The sequence below is a fragment of the Peromyscus maniculatus genome, chromosome 1 (assembly GCF_049852395.1).
Source record: "Peromyscus maniculatus bairdii isolate BWxNUB_F1_BW_parent chromosome 1, HU_Pman_BW_mat_3.1, whole genome shotgun sequence".
In the NCBI taxonomy this organism is placed as follows: domain Eukaryota; kingdom Metazoa; phylum Chordata; class Mammalia; order Rodentia; family Cricetidae; genus Peromyscus; species Peromyscus maniculatus.
Genome location: NC_134852.1, coordinates 114892695 through 114905071, shown reverse-complemented (window position 1 = coordinate 114905071; position 12377 = coordinate 114892695). Strand labels below are relative to the sequence as shown.

At 40.5% G+C, this 12377-nt stretch overlaps 2 protein-coding genes across 2 annotated transcripts; both read left to right on the top strand.

The window, feature by feature from the left end:
* The first annotated feature begins 4317 nt into the window (after positions 1–4317).
* Positions 4318–5861, top strand: LOC143272274 (hemoglobin subunit beta-H1). The gene is made up of 3 exons (XM_076566220.1): positions 4318–4450; positions 4574–4796; positions 5627–5861. Exons 1-3 carry the CDS (start codon positions 4359–4361, stop codon positions 5753–5755), a joined length of 444 nt encoding a protein of 147 aa, XP_076422335.1. The 5' UTR covers positions 4318–4358; the 3' UTR covers positions 5756–5861.
* Positions 5862–10170: 4309 nt separating this feature from the next.
* On the top strand, positions 10171–11524 carry LOC102929018 (hemoglobin subunit beta). The gene is made up of 3 exons (XM_006979007.4): positions 10171–10326; positions 10442–10664; positions 11263–11524. Exons 1-3 carry the CDS (start codon positions 10235–10237, stop codon positions 11389–11391), a joined length of 444 nt encoding a protein of 147 aa, XP_006979069.1. The 5' UTR covers positions 10171–10234; the 3' UTR covers positions 11392–11524.
* Positions 11525–12377: the final 853 nt, after the last annotated feature.

The following is a 12377-nucleotide window of genomic DNA, read 5'->3' as shown; positions in this document are numbered from 1 at the left end:
GTCATGCTTTGTTGTGTGTGTTTCTTACTATTGTGTTAAAGAAAGAAGGTTGATGGATGCATGGTAGTCAAGAGGTGCCACAGGACACCAGAGTTTCTTTGAAAACTGTATCGGGACTCAGAAGAGGAAGGTAGATGTTATGGGACTTTTCTAGGGTGTCAAGGAGGATGAAGAGTTGAGAAGAATTCTCATGTAGGAAAGCAAAGGGTTAATTAACTGGAGAATGAATTGTGCTGACAGTTGCTAGAACTTAGTGCAGAGGGTGAAGAAAAGCATGGCAAGTGATGACCTGCAGGTTGTGATATGTGTCTTTTCATTAAGATAAAGCTTTAGACAGATCTAATGTCTAAGCTGAGATAATTAATGCACTCAGATTTTTTATTATTAAGAAATGATTTACTTTATTTTTAATCATGTGTCTCTGTGTCTGTCACTCTTTGGTTTTGTGCATGTGAGTGCAAGAGTCTATGGCAGCTAGAAGCTCAGGTCCCACTGGAACTGGAGTTACAGGCGGTTGTGACTGCCTGCCATGAGTGCTGGGAACTGAACTCAGTTCCTCTGAGAGTGTATGTACTCTTAAACACTGAGCCATCATCTCACTTTATCAGGTGTCCTCTGAAGCTGATTGCAAGAAAACGGACAAATTGATAGAGAGCAGTGACCATTTAAGACAATGTTTCAATAAAACCACCATAGCAGGCTTGCGTTTTGAAGGAATTCCTTGTCTCAATGGTGAATCAAAGCTAGGAGACACAGTTCATTGTAATTTTCTGTAGGGCTGTAATGAGCAATGAGATGGTGATAGAGAAAGGACAGAAGTAGAACCTTGTCAGGTCAAGTGGGGACGATGAAGATTTCATACATGGGAAGTCTACATGAATCCTAAAACTTTCTGTAATCTAAAGCCAGTGAACTAGGTCTTAATGATTTATATAAAACTAGAGGGTATTGAAGAGGTAAAATATTGGCAAAACTAGGCAACAGAGACTTGGATTATAAAAATCTCAATTTTAATACTTCATTGGGTAGGAAACAATAATGGATGGGAAACCTGGTGACACCTGCTTATCATCCCACTACTTGAAAGGCTAAGCAAAGTGTCACAGTTTCAAGGGCTGCCTGAACTATAGTTTCAAGGCCAACCTAAGAACTTAGTGAGTTCCTGTCTCAGAATTAATAATAAACCTTGGTCTGAGGATGCCACACAGTGTGGAGCATTGACTTAACACATGGAATGCCAGAGATTCAATTCTCAGTACCATTAAACTAAAAACACTAAATGAACTGATTAGTAAACAATAAACAGTCTCAGGAAAGTGGACTGAGGAAATGGGACTATTGAGAAAAACATTCTCCTTATGAATTCAAAATTGATTTACATTCTCAGGAGCTGGTTGTCACACTGATTTAAAAGTTTAAAATAAAGAGGTGAAACAAGACATGCAACTAGTGGCGATGACCAAGGGTGGTATGAGACAGACATGGTGTGAGATTTACTAGAATATATGAGAAGAAAACAAGAGATGGTGGAGAATGAAATTGTAAATCCTGAGTGGTTATAACTACGCAAAGTGTGCATGGACTTAGGACACTCATATGGGTGAATTACACTTGAGAGAGTCTAAAGTTGCTCAAAGACATTCAAGCCTTGAGTCAATCTCATGTCAGGGTTTGGGATCTTTAAATGGTAGAAGTTGGAGGTTAACATCTTGGCAAACAACTCTATTTCATCCTCTCTTGACTCCATAGATTTGTCAGAGTATGACTGGTGGATGATATTTTAAGTTGTCTTTGTCTACTTTAAAGATATAGGAAGAATGATTCTTGTAATTTCAGGCTATCAACAACATTGACCTTTCTGGTCCTGCTAGCTTTTCAATATGTCACTAAAAGAAAAAAAGAAAAAAAAAACGGGCTTTGTATAAGGCACTCAAATTGGTTTTCACTGGGTCTGTCAATAGATGAGACAATGCCCACTTTTATCAATTTCTTTTTTTTCTTCTTGCCATCCCTAATGTTTCAGCCCTAGATGTCAGCAGATAAAGGATGATAATTACGCAGTGGTGGGAAGAAGAAATATTTACCACCTGTTTGAGAGCTAGATATGCTTACTACCACTCCAATGTGAAAAAAACAAGATAACTGAAAAATAACTTTTAATATATTCACACACATATTCACATATACAGGTCAGAATGATACCAAACTTTGGTTTATTTGTATTACTTCTGGAGACAAGGCCACAGTCTGTACCATGGGTGCCCTAGAACTTCCTATGAAGACTGTGATGACCTCAAACTCACAAAGATATGTCTGCCTGTTTCCTGAGTGCAGGGATTAAAGACACATGTTATTATGTGCAGCTGCTGATGAGATATTTTAACAACAAAAGGAGCAGTATTTAGAGGTTATGCCATAACAGCTTCTCATCTCTATGATGGAAGACTTTGATACTTTGATTGGATTATGAGTGCACTGCAGCAATATGCCTGCCATGGTCCACCTTGGTTATTTATATATTCACTGCACAGGATGTTGTCTGTGCTACCATTATACAAATGCTCTTTTTTCCCTTCTTCAGAACACTGAATTTACTATTACAACATTGTTTCTCCAGGAACTTCCTATGACAGGTTACTTCTAGTCATTCTGGATACAGAAAAGTTAATTCCTCATGACACAGAAAACTGATTCTGACACCACCATTAACTTTGTTTGATTTACACATTCATTTCTGTATCTTACATCTCCTACATCTAGTGAATGAGCCTAAAGTTTTATTCTGTCATTCACATATTATAAACCCCCAGGACTGATAATAATTGTAACATTGTATGGAACACATAATGATTAAGCGAAAGTTGACATTACATGGACTAGATGTCATAAAGAAACTGTGTACAGATTCTAACTCAACATGACATGGGGAACATGGAGGGTGTATTGACAGGCATGAACTCATTAATAAAACTTAGAAGGAAATTGCCCCAGAAATCTGAGGACAGCAATGATTACAGATGATTCCTGGGTCAGTATTTAGGTTTCTTGAAAGATGGTGGTTATTTTTTTTTTCAGACATGTAGGATCACAAATTTCACCAGAGTCTGCTGAAGAGCAACTGAGACTAGTTAAGATCATTGGAAGCTTAGACTAGGACTTCCAGGTCTCTCCCAAAATCAGACCATAGAGACAGAAGCTAAAAGAATATGTATGTGCATATCTGCCATCTCACAAATGACTTTAAAAAAAGAACATAGCTGGTTCTTGCTCATACTGTGTGCTCTTTACTGCACACCAATAAAAATCTCTATCCATAACTACATAGAGGCAACTCAAAAACTATGAAAGCTGTAGTAAAATGTCACTCCTAGGGATGAAGGTCCTAATATGTGATTCTATCATAGCAGAGGCAGTGCATGTGGACTATTACTGGATGGAAATATCCCGATACATCAGAGTTATTTTGTGAACACACAAAAAGTGAAGACAGAGCCTGGTTGAACAACCTGAAAGGCCAATCACTCAGCATTCTCAGTACTCAACCTGCCATGAGCACAGAGAAGGCTGAACACACAACCTGCATCACCAGGCAGCTACACTCTTCCAGTGGGAATGCCAACTGCATGGTGACTACACAGTCCACTCACAAGGTGGAACAGGCTGTCATCTACACACAGCAGATTGCTCTACTTCAAAGTGAAATGGAGGCAAATGTAGAGACATGCTCTACTACACCACAGTAATTTATTCTTACTCAGAAACAGAACTTCTTTCCCAAGGCTGTGGGAACTAGGGAGACCATGGGCTAAACCTATAGAAAATGCATCTGATGGTCGGAACAGCACTTCTTTATCATGCATAGCTTCTGAATAAGGGGCATATTTCTGCCACTCAGGTCCTGGTTCCCAGGCCTAAAGAGAGCCTTGTACTCTCTGAGGCTTTCCCATGTTTGCCCATGCTTCAGCTTTAATCTACTGGCCCCTGTAAGGCTAGAGACAGAAAGGACAGAGTGTGAAAGATACCCTTGCAAATCTTCTGTTGGGAGCAGAAGGGACTGAAGAAAAGGAAAGAAGGAAAGAAAGAGAGAAAATACTATGAAAACTTCACCAGGAGGGTCTCCTCCCATGAGGGAAGGGGCCTACTTGACACTATCTTAGTGGGAATGCTATCTACACCTTACTCCACTGGACCCCACCCCTGTCTTGCCCAGCCTCTCTTGACCAATAGCCTCAGAGTCCTGGGGAGGGGGGAAGGGGTGCAAGGTCCCGGGTGAAGAATAAAAGGACGGACCTTCAGCCTCTTGAACACACTTGCTTCTACACACCTGAGATCATCTCCAAGCCTCTAGACCTGACGCCATGGTTCACTTCACAGCTGAGGAGAAGGCAGCTATCACAAGCATATGGGATAAAGTGGACGTGGAAAAAATTGGAGGAGAAACCCTGGGAAGGTAGGATATGAGGCCAGGACAGGGGAGAAATGGAGGGGAATTGTGCATGGCAGAAATATATAGGTTTCCTTTAGGGGTTTGCGACACATTCTGACTTTTAACTGCTTATGCCCTGTGTCTTAGGCTCTTGATTGTCTACCCATGGACTCAGAGATTCTTTGACAAATTTGGAAACCTCTCTTCTGCCCCGGCCATCATGGGTAACCCCAGAATCAGGGCCCATGGCAAGAAAGTGCTGACATCCCTAGGCTTGGCGGTTAAGAACATGGACAACCTCAAGGAGGTTTTTGCTCATCTGAGTGAGCTGCACTGTGACAAACTTCATGTGGATCCTGAGAACTTCAAGGTCAGTTTGGAACATGCTCATCTGCTCATTATTAATTTTACCAAGACATGACTGGGAATTGAGAATGTGATTGGTAATGGCTTCACAGATTCTAGACTACATAGTTCCAAAACTTGTGTCTGTAAGTATGTAGCAGAAGTCTAAATTAATATTTAGCTGTAGAAAAGTTGTGGAAGACAGAGATTTGGGTGCAGAGAGGACTGCACTCCTAGCATGCCTGAGACCTTGGGTTGGATCCATAGCATTGGGAAACAAAGAGTCCAAATATTGGATTTCTTTAAAAAAAAAGAGTGTGTTTTTAGAAACTAGTAGATCTATGCAAGAATAAACAGAATTTGAATTGGATATCTTGTCATTAGGAAAGAAAAATACGTTATTTCTTTGGTACTTCATAATGTATGCATTAGGGAAGATCTGATGGAATACGGAAAGACTGATCTTTCTTTTCGTTTTGACAACCTTTCTAAATATTTTACATTCCCACTGAGCATTAACATAATTGGAGGCTTCTTTCTCATTGGACACTTGACTCTACTAAGCATCTTGCTGCACTGCAATTTTGTGTTTGTTTAGATTAGGCCATTGGTGAATGAGACAGGAAGCAAGGAATACAGGAGGTAAAAAGGGCTGAGTGAGGAATGAGACAGATACAGGTGGTTGATTGGTGAGTGGGTATAAGAAGAGTCATGCAATTCAGTTGTCAAGTTTGTCACAGGTGAAGTGATAGGTAGTGGGAGATTGGAAACCTCAAAGAATGTAATTTTAATATGCAATAGTTTTGAACCTCTACCTATCACTCCTACGTGCCTTTTTTGTTGTTGTTGTTACAGCTCCTGGGAAACATGCTGGTGATCGTCCTTTCCACTCATTTTGTCAAGGAATTCACTCCTGAGGTGCAAGCTGCCTGGCAGAAGCTGGTGATGGGTGTGGCCAATGCTCTGTCCCACAAGTACCATTAAGCTCCCATTCCTACAGAACAGCAGTCCTCTCTTTGAGCACATTAGGACTGGACCAGGCCTTGACAGTACAGATTTTGTTTAATAAAGTTGACTTTCAATAATCTAACATTGGCTTCTTTAAAACTTTATGTTTAAGGAAGATTGGTGGGCTTATGGGTGGGGAGAGAAGGACATATTGAAGGAGTGTGGTAAGCCTTGAGGATGAAAAGATGATGAAGAATTCTCAGGGAAGAGAAGAAAAGGTTCATTCAGTATATGGTAGGATATAAAATATTTGCTGTACAAGGTAAAATCTGGGGTAGTGAGTATTTAGGAGGAAAGAAGACTAGTGAGATATGCTAAAAAATTTTTAAGTTTTGCTTTATGTGTATGAGTGTTTTGTGTGCATGTTTGTGTGTGTACTACATGTGTACAGACAAAGAATGGATCACATCCCCTGGAACTGGAGGTACAGCCAGTTGTGAGCTGCCATATGTGTGCTAGAAATTGAAGTCTGGTTCTTTGGATGAGTAACAAATGCCCTTAAACACTGAGCCCTCTCTCTAGCCCCAAAACATGCTGGAGACTTTAAATAGAAAACCTTATGTATCTAAAAGACAAGCTAGAAGTATTATTTTTAATGAACTGTGCATTTTGAAAGAGCTAGCTTATACCTCATGAGACTGATACATTAAAGTAAATGGGGAACTGAGTGATATGTGGGAACTTTCCTGAAAGAGTTACAGCAATTACTGTAGCTATACTATCCTTTAGTCATGTGTGAGTATTACTTCACTGGCACAGTGAAGAATAATGGCTAAGGCATTCAGTGTTCTGTATCATGTAATGGGATGTAACAAGCCCTGAAGTGAGGTTACATTCAGGAGAGGAGTAGTAAATTTGGGGATCATTTGAGAGCAAGGAAGATTTCGTATAAGTGAAGACTGCATGATTACAAGAAGGTCCACGCTCTCTAACTACTAAGCATACCTTGGTATCTCGAATAAAGACTACTCAGTATAGAGGGCAGTTGAACAAGGGTAAACTAAACCAAAGGTTACAGGTCCCTGAGTATAAAAACATAACCTGTGACTATGTTGCTTGAGATAGTAAACCTAATACTTATGAGCTAGTTTGAGACACTCCAGAGCAATGTCAAGATAGAGTAAGGTAATTACTGAGACCTGGAGGCACAATGAAAATGGAAAGAAGGGATGAGGCTAGAGCTCACTGTACAGTGCTTGCCAGTAGGCACAAAGCCTCAAGGTTCAATCCATGGCTGTACATACAGTATCAAACAACGGAGTAAAATTTTAATAACTGTAACTCTCCTTAGATAACTGAAATGAGAATTGGGATAATTGAGATAGTAACCTTTATAAAATAAATTCAGAATTGCAGACACTGGGCATAAAGGGAATGTAACTAAACCTAGAAATTGAAGTGGGGCATTCAGCCTGTGAAAGACGGCAAAGGAAGAATGAAGACCTAGTGTTAGATTTACCGGGGAGGAGGAGTAGAAAGATGGAGAGAGGATATCTGAAATCATTCCGCCTTGGTGCACATAGCTAGAGGAAGCCATGAAGTGACCTGAGACCCTCATGTCAATGAATTTGCCTGAGAGAGGGCAGGATGCTCAGGGAGGTGGGATCTTCTTGTCTGTGTCAGTCTCAAAGTCAGTGCTTGACACTGGGCCAAGCTCTGGAGTCCTCCTGAAGAAAGAGAAGAGGATTGTATAAAGTCGGGGAGGGGGGGCAAGGTCATGATGGAGGAACCCATAGAGACAGTTAACCTGAGCTCTTGGGTGCTCATGGACTCTGGACCAACAGTTAGGGAGCCTGCATGGGACCTACCTAGGCCCTCTGCATATGTGTGACAGTTGTGTAGCTTGGTCTTTATCTAAGGCTCCTAGCAATGAAATCAGGACCTGTCCCTGGTTCTTAGCTGGTTTTAGGACCTATTCCCCATGCTGGATTCCTTGCCAGGCCTTTATGCAGGGGTTCTACCTCATCTTGATGTGCCAGGCTTTGTTCAAGCCCATGGGAAGCCTGCCACTTTCTGAACAGAAATAGAGGAGGAGTGGATTGAGGGGAAGCAGGGTGGGGGTGGGAGTGGGAGTAGGGTAAAGGGATGGGAGGAGGGTAGGGAGGGAAAACTGTGATTGGGATGTAAAATAAATGAATAAACTTAATTAATAATAAAAAAGACAATGTACCAGTATATATAATACATAAAATTACATATTATATAAAATATTATATGCATGTGTAATTCTTACCTAAACTCCAGAAACCTGTAGAAGAACCCATTCTTTTCTATGTGACCAAGAATAATCTAAGTGAGTAAGTGAGTTTCGTTTGTATATGCCCACTGAGGGTTTGAGAAAGGTAAAATGACAGGAGAAATCTGTCCATCAATGAAGAAGGGACCACCTGAAAAAGGGAGCAAAGAAAATTATGTCAGTCTTCTTGGAGCAACAAATGACACAGTTATTTGCCTGGTAACTTAATGAGAGAAAGGAAGCTGTGTTTTTGTTTTGTTTTTGTTGGGTTGTGGCTCCTAGAAGTTTGCCTGTGCTCCAGTGATTGGACATGGTTAAATAAGCAGCACTGGTTTAACTTAGTGGGTCAAAAAAAAAAAGAGGATGTAAAGTTAGGAGGAAGATCAGGTGGGAGTGACTGGGAAGGATTGGGGAGTGGATATGATTAAAATGTACTGTATACATGTATGGAATGCTAAATATTAAGAAGTATGTTTTGAAATTTGAAAAATATGTCTGAATTATAATGTATGAGTATTAGAGCTGAAAGCATGAGCTATTACTATTGACTATTTGTCTCTGGGTATGACCAGGAGAAAAAAAAATGTTTCTAGACAGTAGTGCACCTTGATAAAGTCCAGAAACACTGTAAATAGTAAAGTAATAGTAAATAGTAATAGTAAAGTAACACTGTAAATAGGAAAGCAATTCCCTGCTCTCAGTTCAGGCAGGGGACAAAGATCAGAAGGTCTAGATAATAAAAAGAGAGTGAAGACCTAGTTGGAATCTCAACACTGCATCAGAAATACTGCTTCTCCTCTTTACATTGCAGCTTTTAACATCAAGAAATCAAACTACAGAAGTGAACAGTATATTACATGGGGGAAAATAAAAACAAGAAGCAAGATGGTATTGGAAGAGCTGTAAAGATGTACATGTAAATTCTGACAAAGTAGACAAGTTGAACAAAGAATACAGGGAAAATGGGAGTGGGATATCTCAGGGTTTCTATCGCTTGATAAAACAACATGACCAAACCCAACTTTGGGAAGAAAGCATTTATTTCATCTAACTCCTCTCAAGTCTTGTTCCATCATGGAGGGAATTCAGGGTAAGACCTCAGATCAGGAACCTGGAGTCAGGAACCAAAGCAGGCACATTGCCAGACTGCCACAGACAGAAACAGTTAGGTATCCCTATGTCTCTACTTTGAGACAATGGCCTCTCCTAATGTTTCAAAACATTGGGTTCTAAATAGTTTTATATTGATTTTTTTTTTTCAGAATTGAGAATTCTCTGTTTGGTTCTCTGGATCCCTAAAATTGAATTGAGCCACTACTCGACAGAATATGCTCAATTCAAACTTATCATTTTTCAAACATTATTTGGCTATGTGTAAAAATGAAAGAAATAGGTAAGCTCACATACATAGGTATAGGCACACACACACACAGAGAAACCCAAACATGAGCAGCATGTGCTGCCTTCCTGTGATTCAAAAGCTTGGAAGATATCAGGTAATGGTCATGATGCGCGTTGAGTAGGTGAAACTCAGAGATGTTAGCTCTGAATGTGATGAAGGGCTTACACTGGTGACTAGGTAGGAATAGAGATCTACTTTAAACCAATGCTTCCATCACTGGGCATTATAAAAACAAGTGATGATTTTAGACTACAGATTGCTATAGACAGCATCAGATAGTACATCTTGGTTTTGCAGGTATGCCTCAAAAATTTTATTCTGAGGTCAAGAAAGTTACATTTGTTAAAAGCAACAATTATTTTTGTCTTAATGTTGGCAATTTTACGAGTGCCCCAATGTTGTCTGTTGCTGCAATAGAGATTTATCTGATTTGTGCAGTAACTGTCCTCAAACGTTCACTTGAGACTGGATTCATAAGGGTGCTATTTTTTTTTTAGGTAATTTATCAGCAAGAGAATTAAACTTCAAAGTAACAGTCTCTGGCACACAGCCAAGTATATCTTAGCTGGTGGTGTTCAGGTCCAATTGTGTGCAGCCCCAGCCAGAATAAGCCTGTGTCATATCCACCCTGGGTAGGTATGGCTGTCATCACTGAAGCCTCACCCTAAAGAGCCACACCCTGGCACTAGCCAATCTGCTCAAGCAAGCAGAGAGGGCAGGAGCCAGGGCAGGGCATATAAAGTAGAGCAGGATCAGTTGCTGCTTACATTTGCTTTTGATACTGTTGTGTTGACTTGCAACCGCAGAAACAGACACCATGGTGCACCTGACTGATGCTGAGAAGGCTCTGGTCACCGGCCTGTGGGGAAAGGTGAAACCTGAGGAAATTGGTGGTGAGGCCCTGGGAAGGTTAGTATTCAGGTTACAAGACAACTCACAAGTGGAAGTTGGGTGCATGGAGATGGAGGTCTGCTGCCCACAGGCAATAACTTCCAGCATCCTCTGGCTGTTCTCTCCTTCTTAGGCTGCTGGCTGTCTACCCTTGGACCCAGAGGTTCTTTGACAGCTTTGGAGACCTTTCCTCTGCCTCTGCTATCATGGGTAATGCCAAGGTGAAGGCCCATGGCAAGAAGGTGATTGACTCCTTTAGTGAAGGCCTGAAACACCTGGACAACCTCAAGGGCACCTTTGCCAGCCTGAGTGAGCTCCACTGTGACAAACTGCATGTGGATCCTGAGAACTTCAAGGTGAGTCTGATGGGTCTGCCCATGGTTTCCTTCCTCTAGTTTCTGGGCTTACCTTCCTATCAGAAGGAAATGGGAAGAGATTCTAGGGAGCAGTTTAGATGGAAGGTATCTGCTTGTTCCCCCATGGAGTGCTGACAAGAGTTTGGTTATTTTACTCTCCACTCACAATCATCATGTCCTCTCACTTCATCCTTCTATGTTGTGATTTCCTTTTTCTCTAGCAAGCTTTAATTTTCAGTTGTAGTTTTAAAATGTATTTTTTCTTTATCTACTTTTTTTGTTTCTTTATTTTGTTTTCTTTCAAGTATTTCCTGGTAATTTGCTTTGAGGACAAGGAAGATAAGTGATTCCCTGCTCTTTGCACAGCTCTAAAGAATAACAGAGATAATTGGCTTTCTGGCTAGAACATAGGACAGAATATTTTTTGCATATAAATTGTGCTTGACATAGAAGAATTCTTCTCAAAAATTTCCAGTAAGATTCAGCTGTCATTTTGTCTATATTTTAAGCTTAGAATCATAAGTACCATTTGAAATGAGCCTGAAGTGTCTGGTGCTTTTCTCTACTATCATGTTGATGCCTATTCTATCTTCCACAGCTCCTGGGCAATATGATCGTGATTGTGATGGCCCACCACCTGGGCAAGGACTTCACCCCCGCTGCACAGTCTGCCTATCAGAAGGTGGTGTCTGGTGTGGCCACTGCCCTGGCTCACAAGTACCACTAAGCTCCCTTTCCTGCCCTTGTCTGTGCTCAAAGGTCAGTTGTCCCCTAGAGAACAACTGCCAGCTGTGGACAAATGATGAAGGCCTTTGGGCATCTGTCTTCTGACTAATAAAAGACATTTGCTTTCACTGCAATGGTGTGTTAAATTATATGTGTGTCTCATAGGAGGGTTCATGGTAAGGATTCAGGATACAAATAAGTGGTGTTTCTAACCTTGAGAAAGTAGACCAAAGCCTTGTTTTTTATGATAGGAGCTGAGACAGCAAGCAGCAAGCCACAGCCCCTAATGCCCCTCCTAACCACTCAAAGAAGAATTAAAGTGGTGGCTTCATTTGCAATATAGATTTTCAGCTACATTTTATGTACATTATTTGTTTACTCTAGTCTTTCTTATAAATGTCTCTTATCTTTTCCCTTGCCTATCCAGCAAAGTTTTTCTTGCCTAAAGTTACCACTATTCCCTAAAGTTTTCTATCTATGTTTTCCTGGCCACATTATTCACTATACCCTGAATCCTCTTACCTTAGACAGCCCCACTATGCTATAGAAGTATGCTTAAAGGGAGAATGAAAGTGCCATGTTTGTCGCTTGAGACTTTATCCCTCCCCTCCACAGTCAATAGTCACCATGAAATTTCAAATGGTGTTTTCCTGGGACCCTTACACATCACACCATGCTCTGGCCTGAATTAGGAGAGAAATCTAAGACTAGAAAGAATAAGAAAATCCAGTTTTTAAGGCTTATCACTAGTGTCTTATGAACTTTTCATAGCACCCTGTAGATGGACACCCTATTCTTTCTCAATATGTCTATCTTCAGTATCAAGGAATGGGTTGTGGATCCAATCTCCTTCATGCTCTCTGATAGCTTTTTTTTTTTTTGTATGCAGTTACTAGAGTTAACACAATAGGTAATGCATCCTCAATTTGTTTTTCTTTTTTTTCATTTTTAAAATTTATTTATTAAATTTAATTTTACATATCAGCC